This window comes from Acanthaster planci, linkage group LG13 (assembly GCF_054643075.1).
Source record: "Acanthaster planci isolate LZ-2023a linkage group LG13, COTS_SCS, whole genome shotgun sequence".
Taxonomy (NCBI): domain Eukaryota; kingdom Metazoa; phylum Echinodermata; class Asteroidea; order Valvatida; family Acanthasteridae; genus Acanthaster; species Acanthaster planci.
Genome location: NC_141789.1, coordinates 9,108,860 through 9,130,078, shown reverse-complemented (window position 1 = coordinate 9,130,078; position 21,219 = coordinate 9,108,860). Strand labels below are relative to the sequence as shown.

Below are 21,219 nucleotides of genomic sequence, written 5' to 3'. Positions count from 1 at the left end.
TCCAGTTGTAGTTAGGCAAAATCTTCCCAAAAAATTCATGCAGGTACGATTGCTAGGCCGTTTTTGCAACGGCCATTACCCAGTCTACACTGCTGTCCGATTGGGCTTGTGCCAAAGAAGGAACCCAATTCATTCTGCCTAATTCACCATTTATTGTTTCCTGCAGGTCAATCAATCAGTGATTTGTCAATAGGGACGTTTGCACGGTGCACTACGCCCCCTTTGCCATGCGGTTGGGCTGGTTGTTACAACTGGTAAAGGGGCGTGGTTTGCCAAAGCGGATATCAAATCAGCCTTTTGTTTACTACCGGTTGCGCAGTCAGATTATGAGCTCCTCGGGTTTATGTTTGATGACGTATTTTTATGATAAATGTTTACCCATGGGGTGTAGTATTTCATGCGCGCTTTTTGAGAAATTCAGTTCCTTTTTGTAATTCCGTGAACGATTGGTTGCTGGGTCCTCTTTCCGTACGCATTATCTAGAGGACTTCTTCTTTGTAGGGTCATCTCTAGAGGACTGCGCAGCCTTGCTGGCCACTTTCCAGAACCAGTGTGCCAAACTAGGTGTGCCCCTGGCTGATGAAAAAACCACAGGTCCTGTCCAAATACTCACATTTTTGGGTTTTGAACTTGATTTAGTCGAACAGAGGATTTGTGTACTGCAAGACGAGGTTAAAACCCTTTGTTCGCAGATTTAGGCTGTGTTAGCCAAAACCAAAATGGCGTTAGTTCAGATTCAGTCATTGTTTGGTTCACTGAATTTTCTGTGCTTGGCAGTTCCTCCCCGGTGGGCTTTTTTGCACCGCCTCATTGCCCTTATGTATGGACTGACTCGCCCTCATCACAAAACACGTTTTACAAAGGGCACAAGATTGGACCTAATGATGTGGCTGGAACAATGGTGCTTCCATATTTTCTACTCAGGAGTGGGAATCCAATGAGGTTTTGCAACTGTTCACTGATGCTTCGGCAAGCATTGGTTTTGGGGCTTGTTTCCATGGCAAGTGGTTGCAGGGTTGGATGCAGTTCTACACATTCCTCCTTCCATAGCATATTTGGATTTTTTTCCTTTTTTTCATTGCTGCAGAATGTTGGGCTCCGCTACTTGCGGGAAAGAAAGTCAGATTCCTCACGGACAATTGGGTGGTCGTACGGATAATAAATACGAAATCCTCCAAATGTGACCGTATTATGCAGTTGGTGCATTCTTTTGTGTTAAAAAAATACTTTATAACATTTCTTTCAGGGCAAGCACATTCCTGGTCAGTATAATGAAATTGCAGATGCTTTCATGTTTTCAGATCCCACATTTCTGAGTGGTAGCTCCCCAAGCGGACCGTGTCATAACTCCTCTCCCTCCTCTTGCACAGACCTAAATTGCGAAATCAGCCGCTTACGGGGGGCAGCTCCTAATACTAAGAAAACATATGCCACAGGCTGGAGAGCATTTTGTGAGTTTCGCCATCACTGTTTGTCAAATGGATCACAAGCATCAGTAGATGATATTCGCCGGTTTGTGGCATGGTTGTCGTTAGCGAATGTGGCTTTGGTGACAATTGCTACATATGTGTCGGGGGTTGCTTTCTATCATAAAGTTTATTTTAGTTGGGACCCCACAAAAGAGTTTTAGTGACTAAATTGATTGAGGGCTGTTGTCGTATCCGCCCACCGACGGGTATTAGAGAGCCTATTTCATTGCATACCCTTGCACGTCTGATTGATGCGCTCCCTGTTGTTTGTGCTTCCCATTATGAATTCCAGTTATTTAGGGCAATATTCCTCTCAGCCTTTTTTGGCATTTTGCGAGTCGGTGAATTTGCAGCTCAATCAAAAACGCGGGTTCAGGAGGCTGTACTTCCGCAGCCGATGTGCATTTCTGTGATGTTGAATTTCCGAATGTGTCCGTCTCATTATGGTTCTGCTGCTCAACAAATAACCATTGCGGTCCTCCCTAGTTTGTGCAGTTGGTGCAGTCAGATGACCCAAAAGTTTGACCCGTGCGTGCATTGCTGTCTTACGTGGATGTGCATCCATGGGAAGCCAGCACATTTTTCTGCCATTTTGTTGGGCAGCCAGTTACATAAAACCAGTTCAGTGTCGTTTTGAGGAAAATTCTGCAATTTGTTGGCTTAGATTAGCATCATATTCGGGGTCATTCCTTTAGGATCGGGGCTGCATCCTGGTCAACTACACAAGGAGTTCCTTACCTGGAAATTCAGGAACGGGGAAAGTGCCGTTCAAGGGCCTACTTGTCATACGTGCGCCCAAGTCCTCAGTGTCACTAATATCCGTGGAAACGGACGGGCAAAACCATTTAACAAAGGCAACTATTAGCAGGAAAGTGGATAGGAGGGGCGCAATAAAAAGGGGGCGGGTGGGCCTAAGCGTACATTTCCCTAAAACGTTGAATTAGTGCAACTTTCTTCTGTTGGTTTTTCCTGGCCTCTGTTTGGTTTGGTTTCCTTCTCAGGTGCCATGTGGATACTGGGCAATTCAATTGTTCGCCGAGCTGAACAACCCTTGGGCGTTGGAGTCGAGGTCCTCTGGAAAAGCAAAGGGGTGCAGGGGGGTGTGATATTCACACCATGGCAGATGACTTGATTACAACTAAAATGGCACTGATCATGATAATCCTACATGTTGGCACTAATGATTTGATTAGAATCGATGAATATGGCCTCTGCCAAAAGGTTTTGGTGCTTCTCCATGACCTAACCCGACGATTTCCACACTCCATAATCATTTGGTCTGATATCTTGCCACGGCTCCAATACAAAGGAGCTTGTTCTCAGCCAGCAATGGAAAGGGAACAGCGAACCATCAATTGCTGGGCCAGGTTGCAGTGTTTGCACTTGGCACTTGCGTACTGTCAGCACCATCTGTAGTTTGTTTGGTCGCAGTTGTCTTTATTTCTTAGGGATGGCGTGCACTTGTCCCTGTTTGTAGACGCGCTCAGGGTTTGCATCCTGTACCTCTTTGGTCAGAGTTAGGTGTAACGGTTGAATTTGTGTAAGTGTTCTCATAAATGAGTTTCATTGTGCACACATGTTGAAAGAGAGCCAAGGGTTCGGCTTTCTGCCCAATGGGCTCGCTTTCTCGCGTGTGGCAGTTTTTCACTGGGCCAGCAAGCCTTCATATCTAATTTTGATTATTAACGGGGCACTTATGTAACCATACTGTTTCAGAATACATAATCAGTACACGCTTGACATAGCGCTCGCTAGTTCCATGAGGTTATGCTCAACCCAATTTGATTGATTGTTTAAACAATTATGTTCAAGAACTTGCATTTATTCATGTTATTATGGCGATGCTGGGTCTGGGAACGTAGCTGTACTGTAGTGGCTTGGTCTGGGCACCTAGCTTTTATGGTTGCTTGGTCTGGGTACCCAGCAGTGGTTTGGTCAGAGAACCATGCTGGGGGTCTTGTGTGCCCCAATTATTTGTTCATTGTGTCTGGTTTGCCCGTTTACTTGGTATTCAGCACAAAGTTGATGGAATAATAACAGCTGTGGCAAAAATTCAATTACTCGTCAATCGAAAAAATTCAATTTACGTGCTGATATCTTTGTTGTCTTAGTATAATTGAAGATACTCAAATTTATATTAATTATGCTCCTTACATTAAGATGAACAAATGAGAACCCCTCAGAGCTTTCATTGTAGATAATACTGTCCCTTAGGTATGTGGTTCCTTGTTCTGTGGATTGAGCATCTCTCTGACTGTCTGCAATTGACAGCAATAGTTTTGGGCTGTCAGATGTGTTGTTGGTTCCAACATGAAGAATTACCCCAGAAACATTGTACTTTGCTGAGAGATGTATGATGTTGGGTGCAAGGTCTTCAATTCTGCTCCACACATCGTATGACTTGTATGTATGAGATCACTTTCTTTTGCCTGTGCAGCTTCCTGGGCTGTAGCCGTTTGATCATGGAGTCGCCGATGACCAAGACATCTGCATGGCAGTTTATATTAGGTGTAGCCACTATCCTTGTCAGGTTAGACAGTGGTTGTCCTTCGCAGCAATCTGTTCCTTATGCTTTCTGCGGTAATGTGCCAGCTGCGCTTCAAAGGAGGCATTTTCTTTCAGGGAACGAGGCTTATTTAGGGTTGGGGGTCCCCTCTTCTTGCCAGGTTGGGTGTTTGGCTGCAAGGCTTCGAAGTACGAATCGATCAACAGCTCGGCCTCAGTCATCATTAGTGGAGTCGTGATCGTCCGCAGTGCCGTCGGTAATGATGGGATCGACCTCGACAGTCAATGCAGCAAGGCGATTGTTCGTCAGCACCGCAGGAGTGTCTTGCACTACTGTATCTGACTGTCCTGTTTTTGCACAAAGGTGGTTCTGGCTCAACGTACAGGGTGGGAGCTCTGAACAGACACTACCTCCGTGAGGGGGCCATTAGCATATCAATGGTAGAGCAAAGGGCATCACATTTCTTCCTCAGTGCATTGATTATTTCCCTTTCAGAAACACAAACAGAACAAAATGGTCAGAAAGCGTCAAAATTTGGTCTGAGAATTTACGTTCCAGTAACTTAATGTCAGCCTGAAGCTTGGAAGTTACACTAAAACTGAGGTTTAGGGTGATAGGCTCTGGTGGGACAGGGTCGGGTAGCCCAATAACATCATCTTTCGTGATGACATCTGCTATTGTGGCTTGCCTCCGCTGTTTGGCTTTGACATGGCAATTAAACTGAACTAGGGCAAGGCTGGAAATTACTACCATGGCCAAATTTGTAGAGATACAATTCCTTGATGTCATCAGCTGCTGTGGTTATAGATCTACAGGCTTTTAGGGTGAAATTACAAGTTGAAATGGTACGTAGCTTTTGTGTTGTAGATGTATCACTTGCCTTGGCACCATCTCGTTGGATCCTCTTGTCGCAGTGCTTCTCCTTCACAGACTCAAATACTACTTTCCTAGCTTCCAACAGTTCCGGTAGAGATCCGTCAGCATCCAGGATCATTCCCACTCCAAATCTGGCTTGTGCTTCACATGGGGACACCGAGCCCTTAGGCCTACTCCGACTTTGGGGCTTTCGGCCCCCCTCTATCGATGATCCCCTTCCGGGAGTCTCTGTGCCCGCTTGTCATTCTCTGGCTCCGGTTCAGCAGGACAACTCTCCGGCTCTTTCTTCCAGCAAAGAGGCTTACTGAGCGCTCTATGCCCTCAACCACTGCCCTCAGTCTTTCTTTATTTAAGGGACATTCTGGCGTGGGTAGATGCTACATTGTACATGCTACCGGGCCATCCCCTGCCGTAGCCAATGTGGCCTTGGTGGACATAATATGGGTAACGCAGGCAAGATCCAGACCACAACGCAGATAGCCGGTCTGCTTTGCTGTTGAGGCCTCTATACACCTGTCTGTCGTCGCTATGTTTATGCCTTGGCTAACCATTCTTTGCATGCTTTCAGTCATGCAGTAGGAGCTACTCTCTACTGGGCCACCCTACATAGTCTTCCTGGGTGGCCTCCGGTGAATATGACACCGAGTCATGTACACTTAGCGTGAGCCGTGGCTGAAACAACTCCTTTCAATACGCTACGTATCAGTGCCTTAGCCATGAAACAGAGAAGTGCATTATTCCCTTCAACTCCCCTTCACTCCCTGGGCTGTTCTGGTGAATATGGCTTAGTCTAGGTATGGACAGCCTATCGGGTGTAACCTTGCACAGGATCTGCGGGACATAATTCTGCGTTATGCTCGCAGACCCCTATGACCTCCCCACACCTGATCCCACTGCCTTCGGAGACTCTGTCATCGGGGAACCGAGGTGTGTACTTGTCAACAGTGAGCCACGGGCATATTAAGCACTGCCCTCCATTTTCTGGCCCTGCCCTGGTGGTTGCGCCGTTTGTATGGTCCTAGTAGTGCTTTCTCCAATCCACATCCGTGTTTTAGGCATCCAAATTCACCAAATTTTACACCGCAGTGGATTCCAAATGCTTCCTGTTAGCCAGATGCGAGATCCTCTGATGTGGGCGTGGCCAAGTTCATATACTGTCACTGGTTACAGGGTCCGACAAGAGTTGGTCTACCGTCAGCCACAGTTTTTTGTTGTGAACGCCCTTCGGGTTCCCTCTTCCGATTATGACTGCGTAATTGATACGAAGAGGTATACTTGGCAGGGTTTTGTCTCATTTTTATATTTGCGTATAATTTGGAATATCGGAGTGGGTTTTCATGTCCACTGTTCCGCTAGTAAATTTGTGCCCGTCAGGCAGGACCAACATTGGTGACTGTTTTATTTCTCACGGGCGCTCTAGTGGATAATAAGTTTTCTCTCTTCGGCCAGATTCATGCACTGAGACTTAATTCCCTGTGCATGCAGTAAAAATTGCTGGAGTCCTTCAATAAAGGAACATCTGCAGCTATTCTATGTATAAGACAAGACAAGATTTTTTCATTCCCCAGAAATGCTGAACCGACATTCGCATGTGCTGGAGCTGTTCATTGTCGCAAGGTGCAACTTCCATTGAACTTAACTAGTCTTCCGGCAATGACTCCTTGCTCTATAAAGATAGTCAAACCTTCATTTATCTGGGCCACTTGGAGTTTTCTCCCGTCTCCAACTTTTTCATTGTTCATAGCTTATCAGAGTACCTTCCTTATGGCTTGACAGCATTTTTCCCTGTTGTCCAGCCCTCACTGCAGTCATACTTGGGGTAAAACAAAAAAAAAAAGTTTTCATCTCTTTCTGGATAATTCATGACTGTCACATTTTCCTGTTTTTCCACACTTACACATAAGACTTTGCTTTGGACGGGTGTAGTAAACTTCCCAAGTGAAAGGGTTAATTTAATTCCACCCATCTATAGACAGGAGAAACCTGTTGCTAAACTTACCGTTTTTTGTGAAGGATTTGGAGGAGATACAATTGGAACAGTTCTGGTCCTCCTTCCCTCTCTAATTTTTTTATGCACTGGCCATCAAGTCCTGCTCTGCCTTGTCAATCTTCACCAGCAGGGCTTGGGACATAGACCAGAGGGAACTTTGACACTGCCCCCCTCCCCTTAGGTCTAAGGCTAACAGTTACATTGCTTTGCAGGTGCCTTCAATGCCCAAATTTCAAGGCACTCTCTACAGTAGCAAGGTTCTAGCAGATATTTACTCAGTCAGATGAATATCTTTGTCCGTTCATTCGGCTACCCTCTCAGTGTCATGGTTTCCCTTTGTTTGGCCGGGGTCTTTATTGGATTCTTACCTTCGTTGATACAGGTAACTGTTTCATGTGCATTGGTTCCTGTCACAGCAACTTGACTCCTGTTAGGTTCAATCCAATCCTCTCATCTTGGCTTTTTATCCCACGTGCATATCTTCGGCCCAAGGACAAATCCACAAAACCTGATAGCTCTTGCCATCAAGACACATTTTGTCAGCAATTGAAACGATGATGGGCCCTCAACTACTGGCCTCTACTGGCACTTTTTGATCTTCATGGGGCACTCCTGTTCCCGAACTTTCAAAGTTCAGGCACAGAAGTATGTGGGTTAGCACATTGTCACTTCATCAGATAAATCACTGTGGAGGTACACTTATACTACACCTCAGCCTCCTGAAAGTTGGATGTTCCGATGAGCCATAGACTTTGGGATTAATACCAGAAGTTAACTGATGTCTCGAAGCCAATAACTCCTTTACGGACGTCTGCTATGACGGAAGGAACAAAACAGAACAGACACTATATCGTAATGTGACTGAGCCAGTCCCTTGGTACCCGACCGTCTGTATATTACCGGCTCTTGCTTTGACGTGGAACATCTTATTGCTGTTATTCTGCACCAGACTCCGAGATTCCTCGGGTAACATTTATACGGGAGTACACAGTTCTCCATTTTCATGACATGACGAACAGTGTGAACTCCAATATGTGCAGTATCCGATTCTCTTCGGGTTTCCTGTGATAGAGATTTTTTGAGAGCCTCGTTTTGAAACCCATACCACATTCACCTCCTGTTACCTCGAAGATGTTTGCAGGGGGGCCATACAAATAGACTAGGCTGGACGGCATTGCAGTTGCTCCATTGCGGACCATCCTCTTCCCTTACAAGAGGAGGCACTCAAATAGTCACTTTAAGGTGTCGAGATACTAGTAGAGCGTACTTGCCTTCCCACCGCCCCTTGGTTTGGTGCTACTCTGCATATGTATTGGTGATCTGCATAGGTTGCAGGCAGTAGACTCTCCCTCCACCTAATGTGGGTTGAGTCTACTTCTGCACACCTACCAGATTACCAATCTCCGTCCTTCCTCCCCACATGGCCTCGGCGCACTTCGCGTATCGAAAAAGAGGAAAAACATGGCTGATGCCTGGGGGGGTGCAAATGAGTGGAGGCGCACTATTGGTGATAAAAAATTTACCGAATGGAAGTAATGGACTAGGAGATAATGCATATGTATTGGTAATCTGGTAGGTACATGTATGCAGAAATAGACTCAACCCACATTAGGTGGGGGAGAATTTCACGGAAGAGAGGCTTGAAATGTATGCCAGTGGCATAGCAAAGGAAAAGAGGGCATCCCCTCATTTGCATTGTAGTCCTGTATTTTCATGAACGTACATGTACTGTATGTGTAAACTCTCTGGTCAGCCTACGCTTCCCCCTCCTTCAATGAAACCTCTTATGTTTACATGTTTGCTGAGGTACATGTATGCTGTGCTGGAAAATTAACATGATTTATGCGTACATTTTACCTTCAGAAAAACGCGGTGAAAAGATGGTTCGGTGCTGCAACGCAATGTGCAGCAATGGCTGGTACCATCTGTCCTGCCTGAAACAAGACAAAAAAATAGTTACTGATGAAGACTGGTACTGCTCTACAGCATGTAAACAGTCGGCAAGCTACATATACTGCATCTGTCAGTGCCATAAAGGAAAGGAGGATTTATTCATGGTTCAGTGTGAACGGGGTAGTGCTTGCACTAAAAGAGTGTGGTATCACCCCTTCTGTGTGGGTCTGCAGTCATCAGACATCCCAGGTAATTTAACCATGCATATGAAGTTATTGATGCTTTGCAAATTGAATATTTAATGTGGAGAGACAGATGTGTATGTTTCAAGTAGAGATGTGTTTTAAAAGGAGCCTGTATACTCAGTGTCACTGTATTGAGTAAAAGTTGCACACAATACTTCTCGCTGAAATTCCCTCTCATCAGATTTGAAATATCCCTGTTTAAATTCATATACCAGGCTCGAAATTGGGCTAATCATCACGGGAGCAAATACTTGCTCCCTAGACAGCTGAATTTGTCAGTTTGCGGGAGCAAGTAGCTCTGATACAATATTAAAGACATATTTTCAAGACAAAAAAGCAAAGACCCTGGTCCTTGCTGTTGCTTTTGTACTTAACGACGTGACACCAACACTCTGGCACCAGGCCTTCATAACATGCATATAGAAGGGAACTAACTCAAGCGTTTTCTAAATGAGTGGATTAGGTTGAGACTTTGGTTTTACTGGTTCCAGCTATTTTGGAGCAGCGTTCAAAACCACATGTTTAAGCTCTGACTGGAACCAGCAAAATTGAAGTCTAAGCTGAATCCACTCTTTTGGTTTGAATTCACACGCGAGTCTAAAAGGTTGTGGTCGTGGCCAGTTTCCATACAATCGTGTGTAAATTCCAACCATATCAATTCATACACGGCCACTGTGCAAACCATTCAGCGAGATCGTGACACTGGTCGTGGGTATGCGTGCGTACGTTCATGTGTGAGCATGCATCGCATGTGAGACTGTGGTGTGGGCTCAGTGACATTGTAAAAAATATTGCACCCTGTTATGGTTCTGTGGTAAGGCTGATCCGAAGTAGAGTCAAAAACTTCAAATATTTTTCATGAAAAGTAGAAACAAACGATAAAAATGTTCAGGTACATTTATTTTTCATCACAATCATGGAATCAAACAGGTGTAAGTACTTGCACCCGTCTTCATGATTTACGGGCGCATTTTTGAGACAAACAGGCGCATTTTAGCTAACTGCACCCGTTAATTTCAAGCCCTGCATATATATGTACATGTATTGTGTAAAATGTTTCGTTGGCTCACGTTTCTCTCTCTTGCAGATGTGTGGTTTTGTAGTGAAGAGTGTGAGATTGGAAAGAGAGGTGAGGACCAGGTGCTTGAATACTCCAAGCGCCTAACTTTGGAAGGTCTTCGCCACCTAGCAAGACAGGATTTCATCAGGGAAGGTGATGGAAATGGGCTTGTGTCCTGCTGGAAACTTGACTTCCTTGATATTTGGAATCGAAATCATACACGCTACAAATCTATCACCCATTTCTTCCTTGCCAGTAAGTAGAATAAGATCACTAGGTTTTGGTGTGAATGTAAACTTACTTTTTTGGGTTGGATTTGCAAAAGTAGTTAAACTACATGTATTTTAAAGGTTCCGTGGGAAGCTGTTAATTAAGTTTTAAATTTTCACTAGTATGCCAATAACACTATGAATTTCCACTCGGTTAAGATACAGTTCCTCAGTTAAAACTGGTGTATGCCGTCTGATCACTCAATTTAACTGATTTCATTTTCGGTTAAACTTGGGGTAGCAAAAATACAGGGTTTAAATTGGGTTGTTTTTGGAAACTGGTAAGGAGATCTGCTCATTAACTCTGCGGTTAGTTTTGTGATTTTTTAACCCCGGATAGCAATGCCGACTATTAGGTTAATTTAAACAGGGATGTTCTGGGGAATCACACTCTGCAGTCAGTTTTGTGGAGTATAATGCCCAAGGCCAGATGAGCTCCTTTGTGCATGGCGATACTGCATTAATAGGCTGCCCCGCCCTAATCTCTAACAGTATACTAAATAGCTTTTAATCGCCACTGATTGAAACAAGTGAGTTCTTTGCACCTGGACTCAGCACTTCGTAGGCCTATCCTATACCTGAATGTATTAGTTTTCAGACGTCATGCATCCCATGCATTTCACTGAAACATTTTATTTAACCATTTAACACATCGCAAATTCTGCTGAACATTTGAGCCCTTCACGAACAGGTTGATCCGCGGATGGAATGTAACATGCATGGTTATGTATAAATGGCGCCCGATCATCCGCGTGTCATGAATATTTTTGCTACAAGCTCTCACATCAGCCAAACCACTGAACTGCAGAACCGGACCTAAAATCATCTAACATGGCACTTTCCAACCAAACCGACCCACACTGTTAGGTTCGGATGATCAGCTTTGATATGACATGTGACATGTAGGCCTACTTGTACAGTAAACTTAGATGGCCCCGCATCACAAGATGGTGAGAATTCAAAATCAACTACTCCAGACACAGGTATCATTTTTAGTCAATCAATTCATTGCTTTATATGTCAAAAATCAGTGGATTTATCATGTAAAGTTACAATGTACATGTAGGTACGGCATTTCAGCCGCCTTACAATACTAAATTCTCACTACATTTGTGCTTATGTATAATCAGAAAAATATTATGCATGCAAATATCCAAGATGCATGCCATTACGTTCCATACTTGGCCAATGAAGTTAGAAATGGACGTTCAAAATGAATTTTGATTGGATACTGATTGCAGTTGGACTCACGCTCGATCAAGGGGAAAATTTATTTTGGGTCATTCACATACATACAGCCTCAATTTGCATATTACGTCTTTTTTGCAAATTTGCGAAAAAGGCATTCTTTTTGTTCTGATTTTTTTGGCTTTTTTGCAAATTTTTTTTTTTCTTCTTCCTCTTCTTCTCCCCAAAAGGCCATTTAATTTGTGCACGTTTTTTCTGGCCACCACTTTAATGCCTATACAACTTTCGAATGTCACTAAACTTACACCAATGAAGGACCCTTATGCATAGATGTGCATAGAAGCATGACGCCATGATGACGTCATCAAGTGATTTTTTATTGATTTTCAATATTTTTTTCGGCCCATTCACTTTGTACACGTTTTTGCGACACAGTTTGGGTCATTTAGCAATCTCCAATCATTATCAAACTTACACCCAATGATGACCCACATGCAAAGTATTTTCCAAATTGATGACATCATCATGACATCATCATATGATTTGTCATGCATTTTTAAATCTTTAATTTTCCCCATAGACTTTGTACATAGATTTCAAGTTGCAATATCTTCAGCTAGCAGACTTGAATCGGTCTAAAAGTTACACCAAGCACAGATGATCAGGCAAATATTCTACCAAAGTAGTGACATCATGATGAAGTCATCATGTAAACAATTTTGAAATTTTCAATCTTTATTTTTTCCCATAGCTTTTTGTACACAGATTTGAAATGGCTACATTAACTAAACTTTGTGTCCGATCGGGTTGAAACCTTGCATGTATCCACAAAGGGATGTGTTTGAGATGAAAACTAGCATGATGTGTTGACAATGTCATCACGTGGGGCGATCTTTAAAGCATTATATTTCCTAAACAGAGTCCCAATTGCTTTGAAATCTTGCGTGTATCTTGAAAGGGACGTGTTATAGATGAAAAATTACATTATGTAATGATGCCGTAACCACATGACCATGCAATCACGTGACATTAAAGGGCATTCATTAACAAGTGTTCCTTCTAAACTACATATGTGTGATTGGGTTAATTGAAAGCTCTCATTTACACATTTTTAAAAGTGTTACAGACCTAAACCAACATGATGTGCCGATGATGTCGTCATTTGACTGGTCACATGCCATTAAAGGGTATTCTAAAAATAACTACATCTCCTAAGCTACATACCTGATCATGCTGAAGCAGTTAATTTGAGAAGTTTGTAGTTGTATGTATGACAAGTGTTAGGACGGGTCACTTTCTGATTGACCGATTCAGAATTTTACATACTTCTTAGATCTGAAAATTAGTCCCTACCCGCCCACCCAAACTCGACATCAATGATGAAAATGATGAATCCACGATGTATGTGCCCACTTCTATGATGCCAGTATACACAAATTGTTCAAAATTGCAAAACAATGCGAAAAAGCCCTCTGTTCTGTTGGCAAACAGACACTAAGCTCTCGTTCATTCTTGCTTTTGGCTGAGATGATAATGAAAAGGATGTTCTAAGCTTGGGGACGGGGGGATTGAAAGATTTCTTACCAGGAATTCGGCGTAGACTGCAGATCAAAAGTGCACTGTAAGGGTTACTTTGAAGAAGATGAGAATGGGTAATTCCTCGACTACAAAGATACTGACAGCTGGCCAACATAAGCCGGTTGATGATCGCCACCCGCCGCAATATTGGTTCATGTCCGCGTCCGCCCGTGCACCTTTTGACCGACCAAGACCATGAACGTGCAGAAAAGCTTGCCTCCAATATCACGCGTCATGGGGCATTCAACTGTGTACATGTATGACATGACATGCCTAGCACATGGGAGGGCTAGGAGTTGCAGCCGTACTACACGGGTGGCCCGTTAGCTTTACGCTGTCCGAATGGAGAAATTGTGGAACAAGGAAGTTCGTCCTCAAAACTGGGATGAATTATTCCAGATTCTGGTATGGTTTGGAGTGCCAGGTTCTTACGAAACTGCCAAGGGGAGTTTTACTCGGTATAAGCTTCAGCGCTCTGACGAATGGTTAACATCGGACTATGGGCATCGCCATCTTGAATTTTATCACTAGCGCTTTTGATTTTGTGCATGCAGAAAACAGTCACTTCCGATTAATTGTCATTAAGGACTAATGGACGGTAACTATACCAATAAAACTTCAGTTGTTTATTATAACTAAACTACTCCAGACACAAGTATCGTTTTTATTCAAACAATTCATTGCTTCATATGTCAAAAATCAGTGAATTTGTTGTGTAAACGGGTGCAGGAATACCTCCACACGCCAATACATGTACATTGAAGCATGGAGGAATGTGTTTTATTCCTCCATGACTGAAGCTAATTCCAGCTTGTGGAATGTAAGTAAGATGATTGAAATTTCCCCCCAAACCGCTCACTCCTTTATTAGGTAAAAGTGGATTTACCCAATGGGACTCTCCGGTTTCTAGCAAACCATCTTTCCACCGTTAAAACACGGTGAAACTAGGTGACAGTCTGTTTGAACTGCCGATGGACCAGGAGAGGATTAAGGCTTGAATAACAAAGTGTGGTGGGTTCGGTTGAAACACAGTTAAAATGGGGTGAAGATTTTGGTTTGATCTTCCGGTATGCAGTTTAAAACGGGGTTAAAATCAGGGTGGAATACATTTTAACCAAAAACAACATTTAACCAATCCAATTGTCATAATGTAACTGCATAGGGGATATAAAAATGGAATAAAATTCCCTTTGTTGTGGGTAATTTTACTGACCCTTCAAACGAATGTTTTAATCCTGACAAATGATGGTATTATCTGACACATACATTTGAGAACCCACAATTATAGTCAGGCACCATTTTGGAACGTCTGGAGCGAAGAGGAACGTGGACGTTGGACATCCACAATAAGTGTCCACGGAATGTTCAAATGTAAATACATACATGTGCGTGTGCATGTCCTATACAATGTCCGTATGCATAGTAAAAGCATGTGTACATGCAGTATGGTCACCTATGGGTAGTTGGTGTTGTGGCATACATAAATGGAGCACCATGACCCGTACACATATGAGTATATTGAGTGGAGTAGCAAGGGCCAATTTGGAAGCATTTCTTTATACATTTCATCATTCGAGTTTCATTCTTCGTCTTTATTCACAGGCTTTCTTTGATTTCCCAAAGATTCTGGGTGTGGTGTCTGACTTCAGCAATCATTTAAATCTAATCCCAAACGCGTCGCAATTGTTCCAAAAAAAAAACCACTGTGCATGAAAATGCCCACAGCACAGTTTGGAGCTCACTGTCGGTCCTGACCAGTTGGCTCTGGTCAGCCTGACTCTTGATGTCCAAATTTGTCTAAATTCTGGTTTGTTCCGAAAGTTATGCGGGCTTGTCCCCTCTTTATAGGTGTTGCTGCAGTCTGTGGCAACACATCTGGTTGGCGTGATCTCTCTAAAATGCCAAATGATTTTCCAAACTCGACCCAAGACAAGCATTAACGCACTAGAAGTGTACGACAATATCTCCTCAAATGTGCGACACAGATATGCAAATTTTCTATATTAATGAGATGCCTCTCAGGAGCGGGACCATTTCGCCAAATTTTAAAAAAATTTTTCTCCCATTGATGAATCAAAATAACTTTTACATTTTGGATATCGCGTAGAAGCATACACTTTCCAGTTATAACTAACAAAACCACTTTTCATGGGCCCTTTAATGTAACCTTTGAAAATGCATATTTGTGTTAGATTCCATCGATATCCATATTACTCACTTGTTTAATATTAATTCAGTAGTGATATGAAAATATCATGATTTTGATCATGTCAAATGATTAGGAATTTGGTCCTGAAAATTGTATCAAGACTAAAAAGACATGAGACCATTAATTTAATAAATGGTTGATATCATGGTAAGTAACACTTTGCCAACACTGGCACGCTTGTGAAACAAATAACCATTTTGAAACTTATTCAATTTAAACACTTTGTTTATATGTACATGTATAAGTTGTGTAAAACTCTTCATCTTATTTGAAGGGGATGGTTGGGCTTTACCATCATGACAGGACCCCAGCTTAATGCACAGAAGCATTGCCCGGAATCTGTGTGGAAACAAGTTAGTTCTACAAAATGATTATCAGCTTTAGTCTGCACTCAGTCAAGTGATTATATGACCTTTGTATAGTCACGCACGAAAGAAATTGAATGAACACTGAGGGTTTTGCCAAAAGTTGGTAATACTTGTAACTGCACCGTACAAATTTGTCAAATTTGAAATTAACAATGTACAGTTCATTGTACTTTGTGGTGTTCTGTCAAAAATATTTAACCCCAAGAGTCCGAATTTCTCCTATTTCAGCATGATTTGACATACACCCTTGGGGGCAAGGGTTAAACTGACACGTTTTTGGACATCAGTATTTTTTTTTTAATTTTCTTTGCTGCTCACATTACCACAAAAGTGGTGATTGCGCAAAAGTTGTTGAGTTATGCTTATCTTCCCTCTATTCAGAGATATTATGCTTTTATTCTAATTTTGGTTTAATTACCCCCTCCCAAGAAAAGAAAAGAAACTTCTTTGGCAGCTGGTTTAGTGGCATTGTCTGAGAGACGCATCTGTTTTGTTTTGAAAAAAATGAGTGTACCTACATTCATACACATCTTCACCTACATATGTATCTTACTTCTCAAAAGTTCACTTTCATGGAAACTATGCAAGGTATCATTGATTCCAGCTGATCACATCAAAGACAGTGCATATAGCACACCAGAAATATTTTTCAAACGGAAAAAAAAGCTGGAAAATGATGAAGGAAGGAGGAGTGAATACCACACCTTGATTCTGATTGGCTAATTCTAGCTTGCAAATATTCACTATCGTACTTCAAGACAGAAACTGATGTTCCTAGATAGTATCTCTCAACTTTGCTTTTTTCTGGTAACCTTGAAAGTGTAAGTTTTGTGAAAAACTTTTTTCCAGATCTTTATGATTGTTATTTTGATTTAAGGAAGTGATAATTAATCAATTGTTTTGCAGGATTGTTTTATAGGCTAATGCTCAAAATGGATTGCTTGTTTTGTGATCTAATTCAATGATTCATTGAAACCACATACATGTATCTGTGTACACACTTATAAATGCGTCTTCAATCATCTAGCCTTTATTTAAATTCAAGCTTGCGTACCCCAAGGTGTTGTGCATGAACAAATCACACTCTTTGAATGACATCACTGCAACTGTGCCTGCGTCATCATTTGTCAAAAAAGCAAAAAACAATTTATCCTTTTTAAAACTGCTCTTATCAATTTTACTTCATCCAAAATGGAAGTCAGGCAAATTTTATGAATTTAAGACGGAGTAGTTAGTTGCAAAGAAAGTGTGTCTATGCAAAATTACATGGAACCTTCAAAATAGATACGAATTTTCAAGTTGACTTTTTTGACAGTCTGTAAAATTGAATGACATAATTCCATTTCACCTTATGAACCACAGACTCAGTATGTCATTTGTAGCTATTTGATGAGCAGTTGGCTTATAGTACAACAGGCTGCATCACTGTACAACAATTTCACCAGTATGGTTTATGGCATGTTTTTGTCGATTTGTAACATAGATGTAGCTGGAGCAGCACCAAGTAGACTGAGACATGAACTCATCTGGGAAAGAGTTGCCAACCTGAGAGGTCTGCCAGGGAAAAATGTGCCTTTGGATCAAATTATGGGACATTTGGCCCAGGACTGCAAAGGTGTTGTAATACAGTTGTTATTTGTTGCTGCTGAGCTCAAATGGGGGGGGGCATCACCACAATCTGACCCTTTGAAGCACTTTCTTAAACAAATAATTTTTGACAATGTTATAGCTGCAGCATTACCAGACCTGGCATATTTGTCAATGACAGGATGAATTTTTAGGCTCAGAATGGAAAAAACATGGGAGTGGCATCAAAAGTTTCAGTTATAACTTTGAACCAGTGCATCTGTTTTTCTCACAGCTATTCTAAAACAGCTACGTGGTGAGTACAGTGACCTTTCATTGGCAAGATGCAGTCAGTTAGCTGGGGTTTTCGGATTTGACAATGCCTTTGCCAACCGCCTTTTTGGCAAGGATAGGTTAATCCCTTCTATATCGTCACACCGTCACACCAGCAAGTGCTTATCAGACGTGGCAACCTTTGTTAAAGAATATGCATCTTGTGACCTTTGGACCTACAAGGGTAGGAGACAACACACTGGAATACAGCCAATAGAACCGGGGTATCATGTGAAGAATCCACTGGACTTTGGGAGATACATCGCTGAGCGTAACCGAGTCCTAAGGACGATAATGACCAACTCACAAGAAGCTGACACAAGAAGGACACAGGACAGGTTAGCAACTTGTTGAACTATTTGGCTGTTTGCTTCCTTAGCAGATGATAATGATAACAACATTTTTATACAGTGCTTTCAACTAAGATCAAAGCACTTTCCATTATTACCCCTGCTCACTTAGCCCATAAAACATTCCAACTACCATCTCAGCTCCCTGGGGAGTATACAGCTCAATGGAGCCATTTTGGAGCAAAGCAGCTAAATCAACCACAGTAACCATCTCTGCCCTCACAGGTTACCCATTTACACCTAGGTGGGGAGCAATGAGTGACAAAGTGCCTTGCCCAAGGGCACGTAGATGGGCTGGATTCGCATCCACAACCTGCGGCTTTACCAGCCGACTAAGTAAATAAGTTTTGTGCTCAGTTTAATCTGACTCTTTGGGGGATTGGTTGAAGTTTTAACAATGTTGTTACCGTGGTAAGTTCTGTCAAGATTATCTTCAGTTAACCAATGAGGAAAAATTGTTCACATCTGTGACAGAAAAATGAACAAAATATGCGAGAGGGACCCAGTTGTAGACATGCAACTTTTCCTTGTACACCTGATATCACAGACATTGATGTCGTGCTGAGCACCCTTCAAAGAACAAACACCGAGAATGAGTATAAAACATCTCTACATTTTCCTTAGTATAGATTCCTTGAGAGGGATAGAGCATTACATAATGCCTCACCCTTAACCACATGTTGCTGTGTGCTTATAAAAATGCAGTGCACACATACCGGGCGATTTTCAAAATTCTTCAAAAAAATTCATCATGTCATTTAAAAGACTTTTACACCCACACGAAGGACTCCTTGGTGGCTACTTTGACAGGTAACCTTCACTGACTCCTGAATATTTCAGCCACGCCTCCAGCCTTGTAAAAAGAGCCCAGATTGTGAGGTGTTATGTAAGATTATTTTGTTCCCGAAACCCGCACAGTGCACTGCTGGCGTCTTTTTAATATGGGCCAGATTAACGTGCAGCGATGCTGTGTGGCTCATCACTGTGGTGGTGGAGCGCTTTTGTTCCCGGTGGTAATCCGCTTGCTCTAAATGCCCCAAACCATGGTATACTGTTTCAAAACAAGGCTTGATTATCTCCACCATTGAGAGTGAAAAAATGTCGGTAATGCCCAGCAGCTCAGTTTTTTGTGCTGAGCACGGTCTTTTGTTACAAGGCCCAGCTCTTTTGTCCTAATATCGGGCTCCTGGCCTCGTGTATAAAGCCTAGGTCCCCGGGTCCCCGGCAGCAAGTGGTTAATATGTTACGATATGTTACACCTGGCTTTCTCTCTATTCAGTGACAGCAGCTCCTCTAGTTCCTCTGGTGAGGATACACCTTGTGACAGTAGCTCTTCCAGTGCCTCCAGTGTGCGATCACTTTCTCTCCCAGACCAGAGTCCTATGACTGCTTTTCTTGAGGTAAATAGGCTGAAGGATAAAGCACACATTTAATGTGTATTAATTCTTCTGGAAAGTTGCTCAATTTGAAAAATGCATCACACTTTTTTCTTTTTTAAAATTGTCAGCAACAATGGAACAGGCTTCCTGTTTTCATTTGATTCACTTATGTTTGTTTCCTAAAACAGATGATGGACATTCAGTAATGCTCTGTACTACGACACTTACTCAAGGAATGCATCATTACTGTCAGTCTGTTGAGGCCAGCACCAATGATGACAGCATCGTATTTTTGAGCAAAAGGATCTTCCTCCCTGACTGTGGGAGTGCCTCACTGTCATGTGATACCTACAACCAATCGAAGGCTTGATGCACAAGCATAATTTTGAAGTGTATTTGAAAGATTTATTTCAAGAGCATCAGGTAACCAGGTAAATAGATTAGCCATTTGTGTTTACCAGCATGTAAAAGGCTGTAGAATCTCTAGGTACAGCTGGACTTTTGGCAGACTGTGCATGATCTTCATAGTTCCCTGCCACAGTTAATAATTCATGGCTAATCAAAGTGCATGTAAGTTGTGTTAATACTTTACATTTAATATTGAACATGCTAAATGTACACTACGTAAATTTTTGTTTTGCCCCTTTTGATTCAAAGCAAGAGTTGTGTTCCAGTCGTAGTTTTAAGTTTTGAGTTTTTCATATACAATGACAAAAGTATGTCTTTGTGATTGTTCATTGGGCCTTTGATCTAATTACATGTATACAAACACTGCATGACAGGAGGACGGATAGACTATGTTAATTACCCAAGGTATTGGAAGTTGACAACCAGCTCCACCATCTTTTCCTCATGAATTTGTTTGATAACTTCCAATACATGTATGTTGGGAACTAATCTTAGCTAGCAACATGAAATGAACCATCTATTCTAATTTACTTCATACCTCATATGTCACATGTATAATTAGTTGCCGGAACAATTTCAATTGTTAGTTACCAGTGGTGGTCAACAAGTACTGGTATAATTATGTTCTGGTTGGGCCATCTTTTCAAATGTAGTTGAGTTTTAAGGTATAGAGACAAAGCTATGCCCTCATGACTTTCTTAGGCTTGTAATCTAATCTACAAATTTAACTTGACTGGAGGATGAATGGATAGACTATGTCAGCTCTCCAAGGTATTGGAAGTTGACAAACCAGTTCCACCATCTTTTCCTCAGGAACTTTGTTGATAACTTTTGACAGGAAATTAACCACATTATCTGTATTTGGCCATACCTCATGCATATTCAGTTGCCTTGAAAATTTCGCATTAATTGCCAGTGATGGTCAACAAGTACTGTTTCTGCTTTTGAGTATTTGAGCTCAACATGACCAGAACGACAGTTTCACAGTAGTTTTAAAGCTGGAGGTATAGGAAGCTGACCATACACAGCGGACTTGTTCACGGGCACACCTACTAAACATAAAAAACAGTGATTGGCAAGATGGGGTAAATGGATTAGCGAATATTTAGCCTTCATGCATAATATATTGAAAGGTACAAGAAGTTGATAATGGAGTGTGCCTTTGCTAAATGAACCATTTACATGTATGTGATTAAGGTGACATGATGACTATAAATACATCATATGCTTAAAGCCTTGATTTGGTAGCATCCTCCAAATCATTTTTATGTTCACATTTAGTGTGACTGACACTTTTCTGACACAGTAATAAATCCTAGCTAATCCTTTGTTCTCCAAATGGACCACATGGTTTACTACACATTGAATCTTTACTTAGAAAGTAAATGTGAAGGGTATTGGCATAGGTTTGACTGACTGGTCCAAATCCCCCCATATACATGTATTCTCAAAAAACAAATTTGTCACACTTGAATCTTTTAATTTAGTAATAAATGAGTTTTTGTTATTGGTATGTAACATCTCTAAAGGAA

At 41.9% G+C, this 21,219-nt stretch overlaps 1 protein-coding gene across 2 annotated transcripts in view; it reads left to right on the top strand.

Moving 5' to 3' along the window:
• LOC110988185 (uncharacterized) overlaps positions 1-21,219 on the top strand; it is a 39,156-nt gene extending 17,937 nt beyond the window's left edge. Inside the window, exons 10-15 of one of the 2 annotated variants that reach the window (XM_022251486.2) lie at positions 8,705-8,983; positions 10,067-10,294; positions 17,135-17,266; positions 17,513-17,888; positions 19,180-19,300; positions 19,468-21,219. In XM_022251486.2, the coding sequence (XP_022107178.2) occupies positions 8,705-8,983; positions 10,067-10,294; positions 17,135-17,266; positions 17,513-17,888; positions 19,180-19,300; positions 19,468-19,485 (1,154 nt within the window). In that variant the 3' untranslated portion in view covers positions 19,486-21,219. Of the gene's footprint in view, positions 1-8,704; positions 8,984-10,066; positions 10,295-17,134; positions 17,267-17,512; positions 17,889-19,179; positions 19,301-19,467 lie in introns of those variants that run through there. The other variant, XM_022251488.2, reaches the window with a different exon arrangement.